The 24069-nt window shown below is 39.3% G+C and overlaps 1 protein-coding gene across 1 annotated transcript in view; it reads left to right on the top strand.

Annotated features, from left to right (window-relative positions):
- The window catches only part of lrrc7 (leucine rich repeat containing 7), a 70648-nt gene that overhangs the window by 30368 nt on the left and 16211 nt on the right, over nt 1-24069 (top strand). The window contains exons 2-21 of the mRNA XM_022744788.1: nt 896-1098; nt 4268-4385; nt 4791-4869; nt 5811-5900; nt 6292-6348; nt 7541-7604; nt 8334-8408; nt 8539-8683; nt 9637-9709; nt 10048-10065; nt 14184-14313; nt 14934-15049; nt 15279-15348; nt 17402-17501; nt 17895-18019; nt 18560-18790; nt 19135-19257; nt 20032-20143; nt 21656-21869; nt 23442-23945. Coding sequence (XP_022600509.1) covers nt 896-1098; nt 4268-4385; nt 4791-4869; nt 5811-5900; nt 6292-6348; nt 7541-7604; nt 8334-8408; nt 8539-8683; nt 9637-9709; nt 10048-10065; nt 14184-14313; nt 14934-15049; nt 15279-15348; nt 17402-17501; nt 17895-18019; nt 18560-18790; nt 19135-19257; nt 20032-20143; nt 21656-21869; nt 23442-23945 — 2647 coding nt within the window. The remainder of the gene's footprint in view (nt 1-895; nt 1099-4267; nt 4386-4790; nt 4870-5810; nt 5901-6291; nt 6349-7540; nt 7605-8333; nt 8409-8538; nt 8684-9636; nt 9710-10047; nt 10066-14183; nt 14314-14933; nt 15050-15278; nt 15349-17401; nt 17502-17894; nt 18020-18559; nt 18791-19134; nt 19258-20031; nt 20144-21655; nt 21870-23441; nt 23946-24069) is intronic.

Genomic DNA, 24069 nt, shown 5'->3' on the forward strand with positions numbered 1-24069 from the left:
AGACAGTACAGTATATGCAAGGCACTGTGAGTTGAAGGGCACTCTGAGGTTTCATTTTTTAATGTACCTCACCTCTGATCGTTGGTGTTGCTGTAAGTGATGTAGTAACAGTGCGAAGGAGACTGGCATTAGGTAAATCAGAAACTATGCATTTACCATTTGATCCAAGAAAATCACCACACAGGAAATGTAATTGTTCATTGTTGGTTTCTTGATTATTTTGAAACTGAAAGCTGTGGATTAATGACGTATTGGTTCACTCTGTAACATTTGCAGGGTTGTGGATTTCTAGAGCTAATCCTGGCTCCAAATGTGCGAGAGGCAGGATACACCATGGACAGGTTGCCAGTCAATCACAGGGCTGTTTGCCAAATCATAGAGCTCTACTGATGAGCTGATAAGGCAGATCAGTGTCAGTTTAGCACTGATGTGTGCAGAGTCATATAAACACTGTCAGTTACACCCTCAGACAGATTAACTCTCACAAAGTTTCCCTGCACATTATGAATTCTTTGCAGTAGGTTTTTTGTTCTTTTGTTCATCTCTTTATTGCACTACTCATCAGAAGCAGTGAAATCTGTCAACATTAATGAATGCAGCTCACATGGCTGTGATCAAAAAATGATTGCAAAACATTTTAGAGAAAATCCCACACATGAATTTTAATGCCAGTTTCATAGTTAATCTCTGAAGCAGAAACATATTTGATGCTAGTTTTATATTTCAGACCCTTTGTTATCTTTTAGTGATCAAACGAACAATGGTCTCTACAGAGATACAATGAAATGAATAAAGACTGGCAGCAGATGATGGAGATATAATGAGCCTTTTGATATGCATGAGTGGCAGACCCCCTGAAATTAATCTATCATCTCTCCTCTTCTTACCTCTATAGTGCAGTGTCTGGAAATGACCACTAAACGGAAGCTGATTGGCCGGCTGGTGCCGTGCCGTTGTTTCCGTGGTGAAGAGGAAGTGATCTCAGTGTTGGACTACTCCCACTGCAGCCTGCAGCAGGTCCCCAAAGAAATCTTCAGCTTCGAGAGAACTCTGGAGGAGCTCTACCTAGACGCCAACCAGATTGAGGAACTACCCAAGGTAACACATGACCGCATGCTTCCTGCTGTCTCTCCTCTGATTTTAACCTCTAACCCCTTTTACATTATTTCTACCCTCTAAGTTCTTCCTGTGAGATATAATTTTAATCATGTGAGCCTGATATATGCAAAATCTTAGAGGAAATCCTGGCCTTGTGATTCGTCTTCACCTAGTTGTAGGAAGAAGTGATATACATCTCATGCATAAAAAGATCAATTTAATAGCTCTGTGAAAGAGCTTTTGATCATACCACATGATCTTCATCTGTGGTTTTATGAGTCCACCCATCTGTTCCATTCTTGTGAACGCAATAACTAAGGATTGTGAGGGAATTTGGTGCAAACTTTTGTACCAAACACATTTGGTGCAAACATTCACCATTGTTAAGTTTTTCCTAATTGATCCTGGTATCTAAAAATAGAGGCTGTTATATGTGTACAGATTTTAAAGGGATACATGAGTAAAAATTCCCTTGATTGGATCGCTTGGTTTATCGACATTGACAACAGAAAAATAGAGTCAAGAGATCAAGACCATCAGTATTGTTTCTCTGGTAAGTTTATATACTACATACACACATTTAGCAGTTTATGAAGCACACCTAACTAATGCTGATGTGCTCTAATACAGGAGCTCTGCAATGAGTCCTACCTTCATGATAGTTATAATGCTCAGTTTTTATTGAAACTATTTCTAGAGAGGTGTTGATTCAACTGTCTGGTCATTTCAGAGGATGTAGTTTGCGGTGCTGTTGACTCGTATTGCTATACAAACAGGGTCTTTCTATTATTATTTCTGCCCCTGTTATACTAATGAATATTATAGCCTTCATTAAGGTAGGATTTTTTGTAGGACTGTTAGAACTTTTAGCAAGGTGGACCTGATAAACTGGCAACTGGGTGTATATCATGACAACAGTGAGTGACAGGAATCTGGAGAAACTGGAAAATGGAGTGAGAGAGAAGGTCAATTCCGGCCACGGCAGGGCCACATTGCACATTGTTGCATCCTAGACGTTCTAAGCCTGTCAGAGAAACTCCATGTGGACAATGATGAGACAAAATGCCCTTACGATATTTCAAGGAGAATTACAGGTGCTGTTTATAGGAAGGCTGTCTCATTTTATTGATATCCTGTCCTGGTTTAAATGACAGAGATGTTGAATTGGATTTCTAAATATAGCCTGCATGAATGGACACAGCTTAATAGGGTGGTGTAAGTGGCAGGCCAAACTTGCATTCAACTGACAAAAAAAATCTGCTCAGCCTTGATACTGTATATGTATGTGTGTGCCAAGATTGTGTAAGAGCTATTGAGGCTGCCAGAGTGATTGGCCTTCATGTAAGTGGGCTGGAGAGCTCCTTAAGTGTGCGTGTTTGAAAGTGATTGTGTGTTTAAGTATAGTGGTCTGGCCTGACCTGTGGGCACAGAGCAGCCCTGCCCTTGTTTAGCTCTATGCAGCTGTTTGCCCCCTGTGCTCTTTGGATTTTGTTTTTGATAAATGTCTGCCTGGAATCCATTTCATTGAAAGACATGCAAGGTAGACGACTTGGACTCTACAGTGCCTATGGGAATTAACGTGAGTGAGCATATGCTTGTTGTAATTATGAGAGAACTTCACATTAGAAAATTGGATTTTTGTGGACAAATCACATTCAGTGGATGAAGTCTGGGTAACACTTGGCATGAGATGTTTACACCGCCCTGAGTGCAACTTACAACCTACAGTACAGATAACACATGGGTTCTGTGGAAATCATAGCATACGCTGTAAGTGACTTTCTACCTAATATAAACTTTAAAATGAGATAAGGAAACTCTGACAAAGAAAAGCAGTGGCTTTTTCATGTTTTCTGGCAGGCAGGATATCATCAGCATTCATCCTGTGCAGATGCCATGCCACCTACTGTGTAACACTGAGGATGTAATTTAGCTGATCTGCTCAGAGGGCACCAAAAGTGATTCATATTCTTATTGTGACACCACTTCCCCAGGTGATGTTCCACCTGTGCTGACAAGATTGTCATATTAAGGAGCTCTCAGTTTAGTTAATATATTTCAGTCTTTCTCTCTCTAAAGGGAAAAGTAAAAGTAACACTATCCTGTTGAATGACATTCATTTGAAATTTGTGTGTATATGTGGTTGGTCATGATATAATGTAAATTGATGTTTTTGTGATTTAACTAGTTAGTTAGTTAATTAGTTCAGTGTTTTGATCTTTGTGAACTAAGCAATGAACCATTACATGATGGTTGGGTCAATGAGCTGCTATGCACTTATAGAGGAGTAGGGCTTTAAAGTACAAGGAAGGTTTTGTACTAGGATTTATTTACAATAGATAATTAGATTGTTGTGGATGCAGACATCAGCTGTGAGACAAAGCAGACACAGCACTTTGCTGAAGTTCATACAAAAACCCATAACTGAAAAATGGCCAAACATTTCACTGACAATACATGAAAATGATCTCATCTATGCCTGGTGACAATTGTACAGCAGTTTTTCATATATTATATTTTTTCATATACATTGTGAACAAATTTTTAAATACATTTCTGTCGAGGCTGAGCTGGCAAAAATTACACTACATATAAAAAGTCACATGACAATATCCTAAATAAGGAGGTGTAAATGAATGTGGATGCACAAATTAGTCATAGTCAAATCAATAGTCAATTTCCCTCTTGATCTTGGATTTGTGAAACTGAGCAACTGAAAGCTTTGTAAAAAGCTAGTAATTGGACCTTGAGTTTATTCCTGTTTCCTGAAGAATCTGACTGGGAAAGCTTTAAGAACTTAATGTCTGTGCTTCTGCTGTGTTTTGATATTTACAGATTTTCTGAATTCTCAGCACTTTTCTTTGCTTTCACTCTTGTATGTTTTGTGGCATTTGCAGTATTTTTCAATTTAGGGCACATTTCTCTGAATGCTGTTGCTTTCGCTCTAGTATGTGTTTTATCCCTTTGGGCCATCGTATGGAGGAGATTAATTCTGCATTATTCATAGAAAAAGGCGGCTAAAATTGCACTGCTTTTCCACAACATTAAGTCGCGCAAGCCTCCAGCGGATTTCCTTGCTCCCTGTCCTTTTGTACCTTTCTGTTAAAGGTCTGTGTGAATTTGCCAACAGATTATAATATTCCTTTGTTTTCCCTCTGTGTTCCCATAGCAACTCTTCAACTGCCAGGCCTTGAAGAAGCTGAGCATGCCTGATAACGACCTGTCCAACCTGCCCACCACCATTGCCAGCCTGGTTAACCTCAAAGAGCTGGACATCAGTAAAAATGGTAATCCAACTGGAACAAACCTGAAACAGCTAAGCAAAGTAAAAGTTCACTGCAAACTTACCAGCCTTCTCAGCTGCTGATTGCAATGATAGACATATTAGGGAAGATGATAATCTCCATGTACATTAGCATAAAATTTGAATTACAATCAGATATAATGTATGGAGCTGAGTGGAAACGAGGGCAGCATTTATGAGTTTTCTTGCAGATCTAGAATAGCTGAGGAAGCCCAGAATAAAACCTCACAATCACAATAATCTCACAACCAGAGAGTTTAACCAATGATGACTTTTCACATTATTTTGTGAAATGACTTTTCACATTATTTTTATATCAATCGACTAATCAGTTCATCATATTGTATCACCACATTTCTTTTTCCCTCTCTCTATGTCCCTCTAACAGGTATCCAGGAGTTTCCAGACAATATAAAATGCTGTAAAGGTCTGTCTGTGGTGGAGGCCAGTGTCAACCCTATCACCAAGTAAGACACTAACACACACCATGTAGTAACACAACTCATTAATATCACTGCAGAGTTGAAGCTCTAGTGAAGGTTGATAGTAGCAAACAATATTTGCAGGACTGAATAGAGCTAACCAAAAAAAAAAAAGAAAAAAGAAAAATGTATGTAATATATTAAAAAATTATTGTTTTCACAAGCATTTTCTATTGAAAGTAAAAAAAAACTGTGTTCCAAACAGTTCCAAGTTTGGATGATGGCAGTGGTGTTATCAACCAGCTTGAATGAAGCTGGACTCAGTTCATGATCTAATAGACTCTTTGATGCATTTGTGTGTGTGTTGCTGATGTGTTCATAGCTTCACAGAGGAGCTAAATATTTTATAAGAGTTGGCTGCATCCACAGACTCTACACTAACATACAAACATATGTATGTATATATATATATATATATATCCCTGTGTTCATATCCTTTTGGCTTGATCTGCAACACAAGATATAAAGGCAGTACTACAGTGAAGTGCCAGTGTTTACTTTTCTGCTGTGTAGCTACTGGAGCATCAGGTGTAATGTTAGTAATTGTTGTTTTCCTATTGACGGTGTAATGTCCATGAAGCGCTACTAGACTCAACCACACAGTGTACTGCAGACAGAAATGCCTCTTTTACTTTGTGTGTGTGTGTGTGTGTGTGTGTGTGTGTGTGTGTGTGGGTGTGTGTGTGTGTGTAAGAGATGAGTCATCTGCAGGCTAACAGCAGCTAGCTGTTTCTGGAGAGGTTGTTATGGGAACATTGTCCATGTTTCTATTCCACTGAGGCCCTTCAAGGACACACACTTTCTTTTTCCTTTTTCGCTTTCTTATTCCTCTTTTGTATATATTTTTTCTTTCTTTCTTTCTTTCTTTCTTTCTTTTTTCTTTCTGTCTTTCTCTCTTTCTCTCTCTCTCTCTCCCTCTCTTCCAGACTCCCAGATGGTTTTACGCAGCTCCTGAATCTGACCCAGCTCTTCTTAAACGATGCCTTCCTTGAGTATCTGCCGGCTAACTTTGGCAGGTAAACTGATGCATTAATGCGTCTTCCCTTGTGAGGGCATATGTGAGCATGGGTGTCATTGTGTTGGACAGGTTGTTTTTACATATTACAGGCACCACAGTGCCTTATTCAGTGCCTCTTTTGTGAAAGAACCTTTATGAGAAAAATTTGCGGAGTAATTTTTACTCATCAAACATTACAAATCAATAGTTACGAGATCATTATTGTCACCGAACAGGAAACAGGTGTGACACTGTTTTTGGAGTTTTAATGAATTAAATGGGGCCTGTTTTTCCTCGTTTTCTGTTATGTGGCCTTCCTTGACATTCCTAGTTTGCAACATTTGTTGCATTTTATAGAGAGACTTAATACAGAAAGTTAAGCTTTGGTTTTTGTGCCTTCTGTTTTTCAGACTCTCCAAACTACGGATCCTTGAGCTGAGAGAGAACCACCTGAAAACCATGCCAAAGTAAGACAAAGCGCCATATGTGTCTGTGGGTGTTTGTGCATACAAATGTGTCAGAAATAAAGGGTTGCAACACACACGCATATCCTCACACACAGATGCTTCATGATATTACAGAGTGTATCCTTGCCTTCCCAGGCGTCCAGATTAAAACTATATTTATCACTGGCAGGTGTTCTTGAATACTGATGAAGCCTGTTAGAACAGGAACATGTTTTAAATGTTTCCTGGTCACTGTAATGTAGCTGAACTTGTAGCCTATAGCCTGTTTTCATACATGCCTGGCATGGCCACAGAGGAAGACATTGCTATAATGATACTAAAGATAAACTTCAAAGTTGACACTGATAAAAGTGCAAATACCAATACTCATTTACTATGTATGACCACCAGTGCACAATCCCTCTGGCACTTTACCTGTGAATTGGTTTGGTATGGTAAAAGTGGTATGGTATGGTAAAGTGCTACCAGTTGAATTGCACACACATCCAAAAAGCTAATTAAGGTTTTTCTTAAAGCTTTCATTGTAATTAGCTAACATGAGGAGCTGGTTCAAAATGTAAATGAAATTATAGAAGATCTGAAAAAGGAGTGATGGAGTTGAAGTAAACATCACTACCCATTACACTGTACCACATTTGCTAATATTATGTCTCTCTTTGAGCACACTTAAACACTCACTTCATGCAAGGAGATCATTTGGGATGATCCACCAGCCAAACAAGATATATAGAGAGATAGATAGATAGATTTACTTTATTGATCCCAAGTTGGGAAATTCTTGAAGGAGCAATTTGACTAATTTGCGTGTACTACGTTTATATATATATATATTAAATTATCCATGGCATAAACCTACATTGTAGATGCTACTGTGCATTCAAAAAGTCTAAATACACCACAGTGTATAACAGATCATGTGTAATTTCAAATTATTGCAAAGATTCAAAGGTTTTATTTGTGGTATGCAGAACAGTATGTACAGTGAGATGCAGAGTGGCATACTTTGCTAGAGGACTAGTGTGCAATAAAAAATATTCAGAATAAGAGAAAAAGTACATTCTAACGTAAGAAATATTAAATATATGTAATATAAGTATTAAAATGGTTAAGTGTATATTGGCCCTGTGTTTTGGTGTAAAATACACATATGTAACAGCTGTAGTAATCGATATACTGCATCCTCTCCTCTCAGGTCCATCCACAGACTGACACAGTTGGAGAGGTTGGATCTGGGTAGCAATGAATTCTCTGACTTGGTGAGAATGATTGTTGTCATATTTTGCATGTTACCACAGTCAATGTGCATTAGGAAATACAGAATACATTAACATTAAGATAATCCTTTATGATCACAGAAAGCTCAGACAGTAATGTCTTAGTAATCATGTGTGCATTTACCAGTTAACACATTTCTCTGTGTAAAGAAATGAACAGAAAAAGGAGGAGGGAGAAAAGAAGGAGTCCAAAGGCAGAGAGGAGTCAGAAACACAGATGCTGTGTCCCATTTCTGGGGCCACCTCCTTTTAAAGTTCACATTTGAAGACCCAGTACAGCATATGGTGAATCATCTGTAGACCGTCTCATTTAGGGATGAGGCACAGGTTCAGCTGGACCCTGAAGTGGGACACAGCAACATGGTGGAGGAAGAGAGGGCTGGACAGAGGATGACAGGATATGACATCAGGGTCAGACAGGAAGTTGACTGTGACAGGAGTGAGTTGGCTGTATGGTTTACTTCCTGCCAAGAGAGAGAAAGCTTGGAGGGAGTGATTGCCAGTCTCACCCACTCTGCCAACAGTTTAATCAAAGTGGGAAGTCTCTGGATCCACTAAAGCAAATTTTTGGATCCAAGCATGTTCGCAACATTTGTACTGTCTGATTTCATGTTAAATGAAAGGTATGTTTTCAGGTACCTAATTGTATATATTTTAATCTAGCGTATGGTCACTGTAAGTTGCTGTGTTTTCCTCTGTTTAACATGTTAGCCAGAGGTGTTGGAACAAATCCACAACTTAAAGGAGCTGTGGCTGGATAACAACTCTCTACAGTCTATACCAGGGGTAAGCATGCAGCTCTCATATTGGAAAAAAAGAAGCACTGGAAATGTCACTTTCTTTTACATTCTTTGCTCCTCTGCCTTTTTTTCTATCATTCACTTGTCTCTTTCTCTCCTCGCCTTTGTCTCTTCAGTCGATAGGGAAGCTTCGTCAGTTGCGGTACTTGGACTTAGCTAAGAATCGTATTGAAACGTTGGACACGGACATTTCAGGTTGTGAGGCCTTAGAAGACCTGCTACTATCCTCCAATATGCTGCAGCACCTCCCTGACTCTATAGGTACACACACGCACACACACATGTACACATGTCACAAAGTCACTCACGTTTCCCAAGTTGTTGAAGCTTTAGCGGAGCATCTAAATCTCCACCTATTTAATTTCTAATGGGGTCTGTGCAGTGGACAGCAGCAGTTGTACGGGGCACATCCCAGGTGATAGTGGTTGTAGCTGTAATAGATCAACATAGCACAGATAACTGAAAGGCATATTAAAGGATATGGCTGGTGTTATTCTATATTTTTCTTACAACAAATCCCGTTAAAATAATAATAAAAAAAAAACATCCATGCATCAATCTGTCTCTCAACAATTTCTGACTTCTACACGCTGTCTGTGGCACATAGCTCCAAGACCATTGATTCATGAAGATGTAAATCTTTATAAACAGGTCACATATAATTAGTTTCCTTTTCAAAAAGTGCAAAGTAATTTACTAAAACATCTGGGCAGATTAGTTTTCAGCAAATGATACTCAAACAGGAATACATTTTGAATTTGTTTGGGACTATTTTCAGGCTCTGAGTAATGTGCATTTGGTTTGCTGGGGACTATTTATGGCAGCAGGATGGTGTATGTGGGATTGACTCAAAATAAACTATAGTGTTCATGGTAATGAAGCGACACGTCAGCCAGTGCAACTGTGTGGCTCATTCATGGGGTTTTTATAGTTTTTTGGCAACATTGCAACTCTATGGTAAAGAGGAATAAGCTATATCAGGCTTAGGCTACGCAGGCGGTACCTGTCGAAAGGATCAATTCATTGTTGGTTTTGGTCCTCAGGAAAGGGATGTTTTCGCAGTAAGAAAAATATAGAATATCGCTAGCTCTATTCGATACTATCCTTTAAAAATGGCATTTCAGCCCACAGTGTATATTTCTTTGAAGAGGAAATAACTTTGCATGTTTGTGTGTCAATGTGAATGTGTGTGTGTGTGTTTGCATTTGGTATAGGAATGTTGAAGAAGCTGACAACACTGAAGGTAGATGACAACCAGCTGACCTCACTGCCTAACACCATCGGGAGGTAAGAAACCCACACACACACACACACTCACACACATACACACACACACACACACACACACACACACACACAACAACACACACACACACACACACACACACACACACACACACATACACTCTTGCACAAAAAGCAATAAAGCCTTGTAGAATTTGGTTTTCTTGTGAAAACACCTTCAGAATTATCTTCTGTCAGTTTAGATGATGTCAGCAGGTGACTGTTTATCTTTGGAGGGTTGTTGTTTTCCTTGTTTATTACTGTTAGTTGCTGTGTTGTTATGCTGGCTGATGATTGGGGGGGTTCTGTGTGTTGTGTTTGCTGCGTTGCTGTGGCGTTAGTGCGAAGCCCAAGCAAGGGTGAGTAACATTAGCCTCCTGGATCCAGGGGTGCGTTCAGAGACGGATAGATGTTCAACTGCGTTGCAGATACAAACATCCAAGCTTGCTACCACATGCTATCAATGTGGGAAACATCTTGTATTCATACAAATTACATGCAAACATAAACTTTATTTTAGTTTTAAGGCATGAAATGACAATGATATGTTTTCTTCATGTTTGCCTCCCAAACTTTTTCGATATTTGGACTTAATGTTTAATTAAAATCTACATCTTTAAGATTAAATTTACAGAACCCAGCCCTGCTAAAACCTACAGGGTTTAGACAGAAATGATTGCATGTAAAAAGATTACAGTAATTTGATTACGAGAATTCTTATTATAATCCATCACAGTCCAGATTCAGTCACAGTAATCAGATTAGTTGAATGAAGCAGAAGCAGATTTCAAAAGTATTGTTAATGAGTCTTTCTTCATCTCTATATACAGATTACTTATAAATATAAAATTATGCTCATATTGCAGCTTGTAAATAAAAACAACTTTTTGTTTGTTTGACTCCAGGGTTGATAGATTTTGGAGTAAAGACAACTCAGACGGAGCCTGTAGTAACAGAAACATTAAGTTAGATCAGTTTGGATCAGAATAAATAGATTTAGTTCCTTCTTGCTGCTACTAAGACTTTAGTAGTAATTTGGAATATTTTGCAAATTGCAGTTCAAATCAGACAATCTGTGATGGATTACATTTTTAAAAGACTGTCCAATGTTGTTTAACATTCTATTTGACATCAATGTAAATACTCTTTGCAATGCATTTGTATCTGAACGCTGCAAAAACATTTTGTCTTCCTGAACAAGTCCCAGGTTTTAGCCTCAATAAGTAGTATTGTAGATCCATTACTTCCCCTCTGATAATACCATACGAGATCCTTTTCTTACCTCATTAGTTTTTTAAGTGTTTACTTATAATGAATGAATGTGAACCCTTTATTTCCCTTCTGTGTCTACATTGGACAATTCTATATTCCTAAATAAGTTATTTATACACAGTGCTGAAAGCTGTATCTATGTGAAGTCTATGTGTAAATGCAAAATTTATGCCTGTGCCTCAACCAATACTACAGTGTATTTCCATCTAGATGCATCATTACAAAAATATACTATATGATAATGTACATTTACACAGAGCTGGTAACAGTAGATAAGTAACTATACGTTTCTCTGTTGTCATACATTTAGTTTTCAATTTCAGTGACTTTCAGAGAAACATGAAGTAAAGTCTCATGTTTTACTTCCAGTCCTTAATCTTTTAAGGCCATGACTTTATAACAGCCATGAATTGGGTTGCCATATACTGTACATGCAGACCAGGTAGCTGTATATACTGAAATATGGAAAGGTTCTCCCACTGCCTTTATACAGTATGTTTCCGTTAATGTGTCAGTTATGATTGTTGAACTTTAAGCTGTTTTAAGCTGCAACTGCTCGCCCATGCCCGCTGTATCTGCTTTACTCTGATGTAAAACTTCATTTTTGCTCATTTAGCTGATACTCTCAGCTGGCCCTGTTTGGTACTGCGTCAGAGAGCTCCCAGAGAGAAGCACAGAGGAGCGACTGTATGCTTCTCTTAAACAGAGGTGCAGCAGTTAACAAGACATACATTTGAGAGACCAACCAGTTGGTCCTAACTGTTGAAGTCTTTTCTCTTGTAAAAGTAAAAAAGTATTGTTTGAAAACACTTGCATGTGCTGCATCTTCTTTGCCTCGTTGGGGTGCACCAAGCAGCAGTAGGCTCAGTACTGCCCCGTGGCACTTGATGGTTGGTGAGAACAACAAATTGTAGCGGCAACAATGAGCCGATAATGGACTTGAAAACAAACGTCAACAATTGTCACAAAGATGAGATTTAAGCTTACTTTAGACAACTGTTTTCAAACACTATTTTTAGATTTAGAAATAGAAATGACATTAAGGATGAGGACTAACTGTGTGGTTTTGTAAATATACATCTGGTTAACCTCCCCACCTCCTTTAAAGAGCAGCACACAGCCACTTCCCAGCACTTTTCTCTGGGAGCTTCAGGGACTGTCTCCCACGCAATGGATGAGACAGTCCTCAACAGGGCTAGCTCTCAACCAGAGGGGACCTAAAGGAACAGTGTGTAGGATTTAGTGGGATCTATTTACAGAAATGGAATATAATATTCATTTTTATGTTTTCATTATTATATAATCGCCTGAAACTAAGAATTGTTGTGTTCTTGTTAGCTTAGAATGGGACTTTCACAGCTATATAGGGACGGGGTCCTCCTCCACAGAGCCCGCCATGTTGCACTGCCATGTTTCTACAGTAGCCCAGAACAGACAAACCAAACAATGGCACTACAGAGGGTCTTTCGCATATTTACGTTACCTGAAGCTCACCTTAGGTTCTCCTACATACTTGGAAAGGGAGGGGAGGGGTTATCAGTTGGTTGCAAACTGCAACCTCACTGCTAGATGCAACTAAATCCTACACACTAATCTTTAACTAAAATTCTTGCTGAGCAACTGTAGCACCTGGTAAAAACCTACACAAAAGCATGCATGCTCCATACAAAGGAGATCGGAATCTTGAAACCTGGTTGTCTTAAATTGACCCAGTAAATAACCATCTGGCAACTTTTTTTCTTTGCAACACCTGCCATTGAGTGTAGGATTATGGAGCTGGTTGGAAGATGGCAGCTAAATTATCTTAGGCGTGATGTCCAAAAGTCATATTTGACACATTCAACTCTTACTGTATATTTTTGTGCGAGATTTAGGTGACATTTTCAGCTTTAAGTCGGAATACAAACAATGCTGAGAAAAAAATAATAAACCAAGGGAAATGTAACCGTGACTTACATCTACGTAAAGGATAAGAAACGCTTCTCCTCTGCTCTCCTCTCCTCTCTCTCTCTCTCTCTCTCTCTCTATCCTGTCAGACCTTATGGTGGCCCAGATGGTCCGGTCCATTGGGAATAATAATAGCAGGCTAATGCAATGTTAACAGTGACAGTACATTAATGTAGAATTGTTGTCTCATTAGCATTAGCCCGCTGTTAGCGTGCTGCTAGGCCAATGATAGCAGTTGGGGGGTGGGGGGGTCAGGGTGTTCTCTAGAGGGCCTGCTGTGGATGTTACTGTGAATCTTGGTGAAGTGGAGAAGTTGAGATCCAGGTTAAAGAATTTAAGACATCAAAGGTGGATGAGGTTCAAAAATACAGATGGGTGTTCATCAAATTATATCAAATTTATGTAGGTAACACCAGACTAAGTTTGATTGATTGGTTGTCTCTTAATTGATTTACTGACTGATTCATCAATGTGATGATCTTTTCCTCCTCTCAACACTCTACTTCTAAGTTGTCGCTACTGTATAAAGACAGGTTTTTCCTTATCATCGTAACATGTTAAAGGATAAGGCTGGCGTCATTATATATTTTTATTTTTGTCAAAAACTCCATAAAAAGACCAAAACCAACAGTGTGTTACTCTGTCTCTCATCACTTTCTGACAGCCTTGCCTTGTCAAGCTCAATCATTCCTACTGAAGGTGTAAATCTTTAGAAGAAGGTTCAAAATAAAATTTCATTAAAAAAAAGGCTCAGTCATTTTTTAAAGCTTTAGCAAACACTAATAAAACTGGAGTAAGTAGTGCATATGTTGGGGACTGTTTTCAGCACCAGATTAATACACGTTTTTTGCACTGATGAGCATTTTACTGCAGCATGATGGCGTATGTGGGATGGACTAAAAATAAACTACAGAGCCTGTGTTCATGTTAATGAAGTAACATGCCACCCAGTGTAACAGAGTGGCTCATTGATGTGTTTTGCAATAGTTTTTGGACAAGAATGGAGCTCTATGGCACAGGGGTATAAGATAAATCAGGCTTTGGCTACACAGACAGTACCTGATGTTGGATCAACTCATTCTTGGTTTCAGTCTTTTCACAGGATTTGTTGACAATAGGAAAAATTAAGAGTGGCGCTGTCCTTATTCTTTAAAACCCACATCTAAGTAGTTTAATGTTGCAGCATAGATTTTTCAGCCTGAAGAATGATTTCCTTTCTGTCTCTCTCTTCCTTTCTGCCTCTGTTCCTTTCACCCAGTCTGTCTCTGTTGGAGGAGCTGGACTGTAGTTGTAATGAGTTGGAGTCGTTGCCTCCCACTATCGGCTACCTGCACAGCCTGAGGACCTTCGCTGCCGATGAGAACTTCCTCACAGAGCTGCCCCGGGAGGTAAAGAGATCAAAACAAAACACATGCCTACGCTGGCATTAATATTATTCAGAACTGAAACGTTAGTTGATTAATGATTTTTCTTATCTGTATCCTTCATGCTTTTATCATAAACCGTATGTCTTTGTCTGAATTGCTTACATAGTACCAGCAGTTTTAGTGTCTTCAATTGTCTCTTCCTTGGTTTAAAAAGAATTTCCTGTTGGGGGACAATAAAGATTAGATCTAACTCAACTCAACCACTTAGCTGATCTAGAGAAAATTCATAGGCAACAATTTAGATAAAAAAATGACAAATTCACAGAAAAATTGCTGTTTTTCTCCTTCTGCTTTTCATGACAGTTAATAGAGTCTTAGAGTCTCTCTTTGTGTTTCCTACCGTTGATAAGACAAAATAAGCAATTAAAGGTGTCACCTTCAACTCTTGGTAATTGTAATCACCATTCTTCTGACATTTTACAGACTACACAATTCTACTCAAAATTTTTAGTTGCAACCCTAATATTATTCATTCATGGTTCTGTAATGTAGCTTGTTTAAAGGTGTCCATCTTGCAGCAGATTTACTGCAGCATTAGACTTAATTGTAATGAGATCTGATGGATTATGTGTGTGTTTCAGATCGGCAACTGTAAGAACGTGACGGTAATGTCGCTGCGGTCCAACAAACTGGAGTTTCTTCCTGATGAGATCGGACAGATGACCAAACTACGAGTGCTTAACCTGAGTGACAACAGGTATAAAAGCACGCACACACACACACACACACACACACACATATGCAGGCTACATTTTCTCAATGGTCTTATTGGGACTGTAGCTGCTCTCACGGCCTGCAGTTACCATGGGAATGGGTGAGTGTGTTGCCATGGTTACCTGCTCTGCAGGCTGTACAGTGCGTGGGCAGAAGAAACATCTCTCTTTTTCTTTCTCACCCCTCCCTCTGTCTCTCTGACTCTCTCTCAGGTTAAAGAATCTACCGTTTACCTTTACTAAGCTGAAGGACCTGGCAGCTCTGTGGCTTTCTGACAATCAGGTATCTTTCTCTCTCCTCCCACACTGTCTCCCAAGGTCTGTACGTGCTCACGAGTATGCAGCACAAACACACAAAGCTATCAACATATTAATCAGATTAACAGGCCTATTTTATGGCTGTGTTTACTGACGCTTGTACTTGCTGTTAAAGCAAACTCAACACATCCTGCGTCCATTTTATATTAAAACCCTTGCAGTAATTCAAGTGAGGCTTCCTGCTGTAATATTTATTAATTCACAGCATTTACACAGAGGTTGTCCCAGTTATCCAGTCAGAGCACCACAGAAATCAAACTGGTGTTTCAGACACCCTGAATGGAGACACATAACATCACATTCACTGTCAAAAGGAAAATATTTATTTAGACAATATGAAAATATTTGAAAACAATTTACATAGATTACATATTTTCTTATATATATATATATACATATATATATATGTATATATATATATCATGAATGCTGTTGTAATGTTTAATACCTGATAATAACTGGCATAGTTCCCTTATTTATCTATTGTGTATTCTATTGTTGAACTTGCAGGTTCTGGATGGATATGGATATTGTTGTGATGCTGAATGAATGATAACATTGTGTGATTTCTAATGAACGGGCATGTGTGCCTCTTGTGTAAAGTTCTAATCATGGGTTAGGGTTAGGGTTATCAATGAAGGTCTAATGGACCAATACAATGTAAATTGTAGTAATTCAAGTGTCTTAATCCATTAATTCTCTGCTTTTATTGTGAAACATCTGCAGGAACTATTGTTTCCCTTGCAGCAGCTTAATATGTGAGAAAACAATATTTCTGAATTCAGTGCAATAAGTTTGTTACTGCGCTGCTGTACCAGCGAAAATATGCTGAGCACAGCCACTTTATTTACTAAATTTACCATGTCATTATCATACAGGTTATGGTCATTTCATTTTCTCACCATTTTCATGGTCTTTATTTGTTCAAAGAGACCACATTTAGATTTTGAGACCCAACAATGACTTGTTTATGTGCTTATATTGGAGCAATCACTGCATATAAATCTTCTCTGTAACAATCCATTTTGTTATGGAGCCCCAGGCTAAAATAATTTGATGCTATTGTGTGATGCAGTGGTGTAAATTAAGTATGTAAACTTATACACATACACATACATGATGACTTTATTGTTGACTACACTATGAGTGAAGATATGAAAATATTCCACATAACATTTAAAGTTAAAGCTTAATCATGGTTATTAAATGTAATCAAAGTCACAACACCACTGGATCCTTATTGACCTGCAACAGAAGAAAGCAAATTTAAAATTCAAATGTAATTTGTAAAATGGAAGTGGAGTCTTACATTAACATTTAAAATTGGCGCTTATATATGCTTATTCTACCTCAGAATTCAAACCCTGATTCAGTCTTCTCATTTGCATTTGCCATTTCTCACATCACAACTGGCAACTCTGACAGTTTGAAGAGTCAGATTCCACTGAAGTTGACATATTTTCAGAGTTTGGTGGTTTGTGTGTAGCTTTCTTTAATTTATATGCCAAAATAGAAACTGAAAAGTCTCTTGGTTAATACATTTTAAATGCAACTTTCTGTGTGCAATAACATTTATATTTACATCACATTACCATTTTAATGGACATGACTCAATTTTTTTTTACAAGCTGAACATGCAAATTAAAGAGGCATTTGACAGTTTATTTTTAAAGACTGTGTCACACTGTTCAAATAGAAAAATTCAATTTGTTATCCAAATCAAGACAGTGTCTCTCTCTTTGCAATTCATTTTCCTTGTTGGCAAAATTGATTTGCAAATTCTCTCCAAGTGATTTACATTAATACTAGACGAGAGTTGTTTCAAGTCACGTCCTGAATAAACTGAAATTTCCTCAGCGTGAGAGATTTAAATAAACAATCAGTGAGCACAAATCTTTGTTTTAAGAGCTATTAGACTAGTTCTAGATTAGGAATTAGGAAATGAAGGTGATCAGTGAAAGTCTCCATTAGAATACTAATAAATATAAATGTGTGTGTGTGTGTGTCTGTGTTTGCAGTCCAAGGCTCTGATCCCTCTGCAGACAGAAGCCCACCCAGAAACCAAACAGAAAGTTTTGACGAACTACATGTTTCCTCAGCAACCACGACATGATGAGGGTACTAACTGTGTGTGTGTGCGTGCGTTTGTGTGTGTGTGTGACAACATAACAATATTACAGGATTACCATTTGTTACATTATAGGATCTTATGTGCTCTGACGTAATAGTGTTTCTCTGTGTATGAATGTGTGCACTTGTTTGTAAATGAACATGTGAATAACATGCAGTAATATTTGTGGATAAGTGTGTGTCTTTCAATCTACAGATCTACTGTATAGTAGCTATTTTAATTCAATCTTTGATGTGGTGCTGTTTGTGTTTGTGTGTGTGTGTGTGTGTGTGTGTGTGTGTGTGTGTGTGTGTGGCTGCGTGCGTGCGTGCCCGTGCCGTTGCGTGCGTGCGTGCGCTCTGCTGTGCGTGCGTGCGGGCGGTGTGTGTGTGTGTATACAGATTACCAGTCAGACAGCGACAGTTTTAATCCTACTCTGTGGGAGGAGCAGAGACAGCAGAGGATGACTGTGGCCTTTGACTTTGAGGACAAGAAAGAAGAGGAGGACAACTCTGGGAAGGTCAAGGTCAGCTCTTGCTCTCTCTCTTTCTGTCTCTCTGTCTCTCTCTCTCTCTCTCTCTCTCTCTCTCTAAAGTCACTGAGCAGGAGGAATAACTGACTGGCTGTTGGAGCACCTTCATCTCTTAGAATAACATCAAACTTTGCAGGTTAAACTGTTAATGCAAATAGTGAACAACTGTGTTGAATGTGGCTCTCTGAGATCTCTCTCTATAGATGAGTCCAAAGGAGCATGGCATTGTGTGTTTGAAACAATAAAACAGTCAGTACAACAATAACAATGACAATGTTCGAACTGGCAGAGGAAAAAAAGTATATGTATGAAGAAACTAGCAAAAGAGATAACAAAAACAACTAAACAATCAAAGAGGCATGGGTGAAAGAAACATATTAACATCATTTATAATGGTTTATTTGGTTATTTGATTTGTTTTGAAGTTTCACTGAGACAGAAACACCTTCTCTTTATAGTATTGCCATTTACTCAGTGTGCTTCTTTTTGTCCTTTATTTTCATGCGTACACTAAACCCATTGTCCTCTTTTTAGGTGGAGATAAACCTAAAGCGCTACCCAACACCGTACCCTGAGGACCTGAAGAACATGGTCAAGTCAGTGCAAAGCCTTGTGGGCAAAAGCGTACACGCCGGACACGGGCATCAGCACCAGCACCAGCACCAGCTGAGCACAGGCACTGCCACCTCGGCAGGAACCAACATGGAACACACACACCTCAGCAAAGAACCGTATGAACCACCATGGCCCCTACCACCTAAAGAGGTGGGAAACACAAACACATTCACAGAAAAATATACACATCCGTAAGCATGCACTAAGTTTTTCTAAGTAGAGAAACTTTTGTCTGCTCCTCAAGTTGCTAAAAGTTTTGAGACAACATCTTAGTCTCTTTAAATTTATTTGTATTTGTATTCAAATATGTTTAACCCGCCCTTCTTGCAAATGTTCAGCGGTAGTGAGTTGTCACCAAATTCAACAAAAGCTATAGCTGTGAGGTCTGTGATATACACAGTAGGTAAAAGACAGGGAGCACGAATTATTTGATGTGCTCTTTATTTCTTGTGTCTGCTCAGTTGAAATACATGAACTGTGTGTGCATTTGCCAGGTGACAGACCGAGAGATGCAGGACTTCTCTCAGTCTCAGCTAATGGATCAGGGATCAATGCATAACTCTGGCATTGACATTCCCAAGAGGAAAGACAAAGAGGATCTGACAGAGAGCTCAGAGGTTTGTCACATAGTATACTGCACGTACATGTGCACATGCACACATGCACACACACACACACACATACACACACACACACACACACACACACACAGCAAGAACACACATTCAGTGTGTTTTTTGTGTCTGTCAGTGTGTGTTCATTGTGGCCTCACAAATTAAGCTTGTTGTGAAGCAGCTATACAACTTCATTTACCTTGTACAATCAAATTCATGTTTATTGAGTGAATGTTCTGCGTTTCCTTTCTTGTAATTTTTACCGTTGTCATATTTTAAATGTACAATATATCTAAACATAATTATTTAAACTCTGCTATTCGCACTCCACTGGTTTGTCTGTTAGTTAAAAATTCTGAAAAAGTTATGAATTGATTTACAATGTTTTTGAAAAAGTTGATGTGATGATGTGAAGCTTATACCTTATTCAGTATAACATATTCAGCTTCTAAATACACGGTTACTGCTAACTACTCCCTAGTGTGTTTGTTCAGTTTAATTATGTCTCCGGTGACCCCATGATGACTCATAAATTGTTGACAGCTTTCCACTCAAGTAGCTTTAGCTTATGTTGGCAAGAAAAGCAGTGACCAATACTGGAGACCCCCATTCAGAAAAAAACAAACAAAAAAAACATATCCCTAAAACTATAACTATCCGATTTCATCTATTGTTAGCAGCTGCAATTTGTTGGTCATGTTGCTCTTGGCTGTTCATAGCTGCCCTTACTGTACCGTACTGTAGCTACCTGATGTGAACCTGTCTGTCTTTTCACAGGACTCGATGGGCGGCTCCCCCAACGACATCCGTATCTCTGACATGAGGCCCACCCTGGTGGAGCCCCCGATGTACAAGCCAAAGGTGGTACTGCTGGGCAAAGAAAAGAAAGGTACTGTACTAAAGTCAGACACACAAAGAGGCTCATACACATGCATGTAGACACAAGACTGCACGCATACAGCTCACACAGTAAGTTAATGTAGTCTATTGTAAAGCACTGTGGGGCATCTTGTAAGTGTCATGGTGGCCAGTGGATTATTTCACCACATAACAAAGAGAGGAAGGGGAATACCCTGAACCTCTACTGTGAATCTAGATTACAGTCTAATGTGTTCAGCTTTTCCTTATTTTGCCCCAAAAGCCTGAGTTTCATCTGAGGTAAACCAAAGGCCAGTAAGCTTAACTAATAAACCCACTGCCAATTTTACTGCCCCGTCAGAAATCTGCTTTTAGTCTGTTATCTATTTTAAATAATTCAGTGCCTTAATCCCATCTACTGAATGAAACAGTTTATCTCTGCTTCATGACAAACTGTTGATCTAACTAAATCAGATCTGTTTTGTTCAATTTACTTCTTCTGTGAAATGATTAAAGCTCATAGAGCTTGTCTGTCTTGGTGGGTGTAAATTCTTAATAAACGACCTTCTGGCAAAGTAAATAAAGAGCTTTCCATGGTTTGTATTGTCAAATATTTAATAGGTTTGACTCATGAGCCTGCTGCTTTGATATTATTGATATTTACAAAAGGATTTTTCCCCTTTTTTATGCTTTTCTGTAAATGTTGTGTTTGTTTTGACACTGCTTTCTTTCCATATCTCTCTTCCAAAAGAGGTTCTTGATTTCAAAGGGACTAGTCTGGTTAAATAAAGTGCAGTGGACTCAATATTGTCCAAACATATAATGAGAGCACTGCAGGAATCTGGGTTAAGAAAGAGATGACAAGACTATGGAAGTGACATGATTCTTCTACCTCTCATCATGTCTTATACAGTACAGTATACAGGCCCGGTGATCATTGGGCTTAAATATCATTCCGGTTACGATATTACCTCCTCATTACAGCTCGGAAAAAATCTTTGTAACACTGTCTGATTTTGTTGGAGCTCTCACTGGCTTTTTAAGCTTTGAAACTTAATATACAGTAGCTCACAATTTAATCTACCATTTCCTAAAATCATCTGACTTTTCATGTTAACATGTTGATATAAGCTACTGCTAAAGCTAATGGTTGCTTTTGGCAGAAATAGCAAAGATCCAACATGTTAGATGATGGCTATGTTGGTTTTTGTTGAGATGACATTTAAAAAGAAAGTCACTTTGATGCACTGTATCTGTGATGAAATTAATCAAAACAGAAATTAGCCATGCGTGTTAATGCTTTTGTGATGTCCACATTGTATTTGAAGAAATGGATCAGCTGGTCACAGAAACTACAGTCCGCGTGGTTAAGAAGACCTGAGGAAAGAATGCAGGGGAATAAAAGCACAGTTTTTTTTTCAGACATGACATGAGCTCTTTAGTGCTTGTAAGAAGGCTATCAGAGAGAAGAGGATGTGACATTTTGACTGAACAGACTTGTCTTGCTCTCTCTCTCCGTCTGTCTTTGTCTATCTGTGTCCAGAATCTACAGATGAGGAGATGGATAAGCTCCACTGTCTGAACCACAGCGGGTCCTCAGCCACCTACTCCGACTACTCTCCCTCACAGGGCTCCTCGGGCTCCTCCAACCCGCCCGCCAACACACACTCACACACACTCTCTCACGCACACCCACACGCTCCCGCATTGTCAGCCCCCAGCAAGGACCAGACCCCTCAAACACACTGGACCAACAGGTACACACTCACACACACATACACACATCCCTCCTCCATGTTCAGTTTCATCACCGTTCCTCCGATTCGACTATCCATCATCTCTTCCTCTCTTTTGATTCCACACCCCCTTCCATCTCCTCCATCTATCATCCATTTCATCCATCTATCCAGTCGCTCCATCCATCCTCTCCCCCCTTCATCTCTCTGTGTCTTTCTCATCTCTCTGCTCGCTCCGTCAAGGTCAGAGACTCATTAGGACGCTGCAGACTTCTGTCCAGGATTCTCTCTCTGAACTCTTCTCCTCTGCATTAAAGCTGTCCATCCTAGGCTTCAGTAATCGTACTTTATGACTTGGAATAAGAAATCCCATGTGTTTTGAAACTGTCCTGAGTCCTAATCAGAAATGTTGCTGCTGTAAACAACAACAAACGTCTCAATTAGGCCTTCCTGACACATTTCTGACTTTTTCAGTACAGCCTGAAAGATGCTAGTAACCAGAATTTTTATGATGGCACTCTTTTTTTCCCCACATCAAGATGTGACATAAACATATATTTTCTCAATCAGAATCCCTTAAACTTGTTGATATGTTTGTTTTTGCATCGTGACCACAATATGTGCAGAGCAAGACGTTTTATAGTTGGAAAATAAACTGACAAAAACTGCGTCTGAACTACCTCAAACATATCTTTGACACATTCTTATCGGCTATCATACACAGTGATAACAACAGTGCTGCAATAAGCTAATTGTTGTCTGAGTCATTGGTCTGGCTCTGAGTTTCATCGTATGTGCAGGCTCTTGTTTCAGCATCTTTTCAAAGTGAAAATGCTCGCTGGGGAACTTGCAGGTAGTTGGCCCATTAATCATAATTTTATCATTGCTAAAATTCATTATTCATGTGACTAGTTTCTACAGATTTACAGCCTTGAAAACAGAGATACACAAATGTGTTAAGGTTGATGTAAGAGTTATCATAAAAAAACAAAAATATAAGAAAGATATCCCTCAGACAATATTAAGAATCAGGAATCTGGTAGAAGATTGGATTGGATGATTGCATCCTAACGGTTTGCTTTTTTTTCTGTTTCCTTTTTGACCGAACAGTAACCTTTCAGTTTGCTCCGTCAATGTAAACCTAGTCTTTAATAATGTTAAAACAAATTTTTTTGTCCTCACTGTTCCCATGCCTCTCCTCGTCCTAAGGAGCACCTGCAGGTTGAAAGCTTGATTTGGTATTTTCTGACATTAAAGTTGTCATTTCACATGCCCTGGGGGGGATGTACAGATCACAATCTGTATACTTGTCCCTTTGTCTTTGTACTTGTGAAACATGTAGTATTTGCAAACAGCAAGTGGCAGCGAGGGAGGTTGTAAGCATTAATATTTTCTGCTCAAGACGGCCCTTAAAAAACATTCATTATAAATTGATGTTTCAGCGAGAGGAAGAGAAAGTTATGCTGATCTCAGTGCCCATTGGCTGTGATTAAATATACAGCACATAATGATTCATAATAATTCACACTGTAATTCACAATATTTTTTACTATTTTCCAGTATAATTTCTTTTAATATTTTCTGTCATTGTAGACTGGCTCAGTCGTTCCCTAAGCCCATTGACTCCAAGCCCCTGCTATCTCAGAGAGAAACCCCTCCATCAGGAACCCTGCAGCAGCGTGGGGACCGACGCCCACTCAGTGAGCCTTTTGACTGGTCTGAGGCTCCTCACTACGACAACACGGGTTTCGATGCTGAGGAGTCTCCTCTGGACCCTCCGTCATCTTCTACAAGTCAGGGAAACCCTCCGCTGGGCTCCAAGCCTCGCAGCCAGTCGACACACGGGCGCCGCCCACTCCTCAGGCAAGAGCGAATTGTAGGAGTTCCTCTGGAGCTGGACACCCAGACGCTCCCCTTCCACAGCAACCAACGCTCCACCCCAGACAATGACCCACAATCCTCCGCACCTCCCCAGAATCCTTGGCAGAATTGGACCCGGACCCCGAGCCCGCTGGAGGACAGAACCGCTTTTCCCTCCAAGCTGGACCTGACGCCCTCCTCCAGCCCCAACCCTGATCGCAAGGATATGGACTCAAGGTCAGTGATGGAGCGGAAACCTCTCCAGCTTTGACTCATTTCACTCTAATTAATAACACGTTTTAAGATGTAATAAGTTGATTAATCAAGAAGTTGGTCAACATATAATTATTTAAACATTTAT

This window comes from Seriola dumerili, unplaced genomic scaffold (genome assembly GCF_002260705.1).
Source record: "Seriola dumerili isolate Sdu_G_001 unplaced genomic scaffold, Sdu_1.0 BDQW01000002.1, whole genome shotgun sequence".
Lineage (NCBI taxonomy): Eukaryota > Metazoa > Chordata > Actinopteri > Carangiformes > Carangidae > Seriola > Seriola dumerili.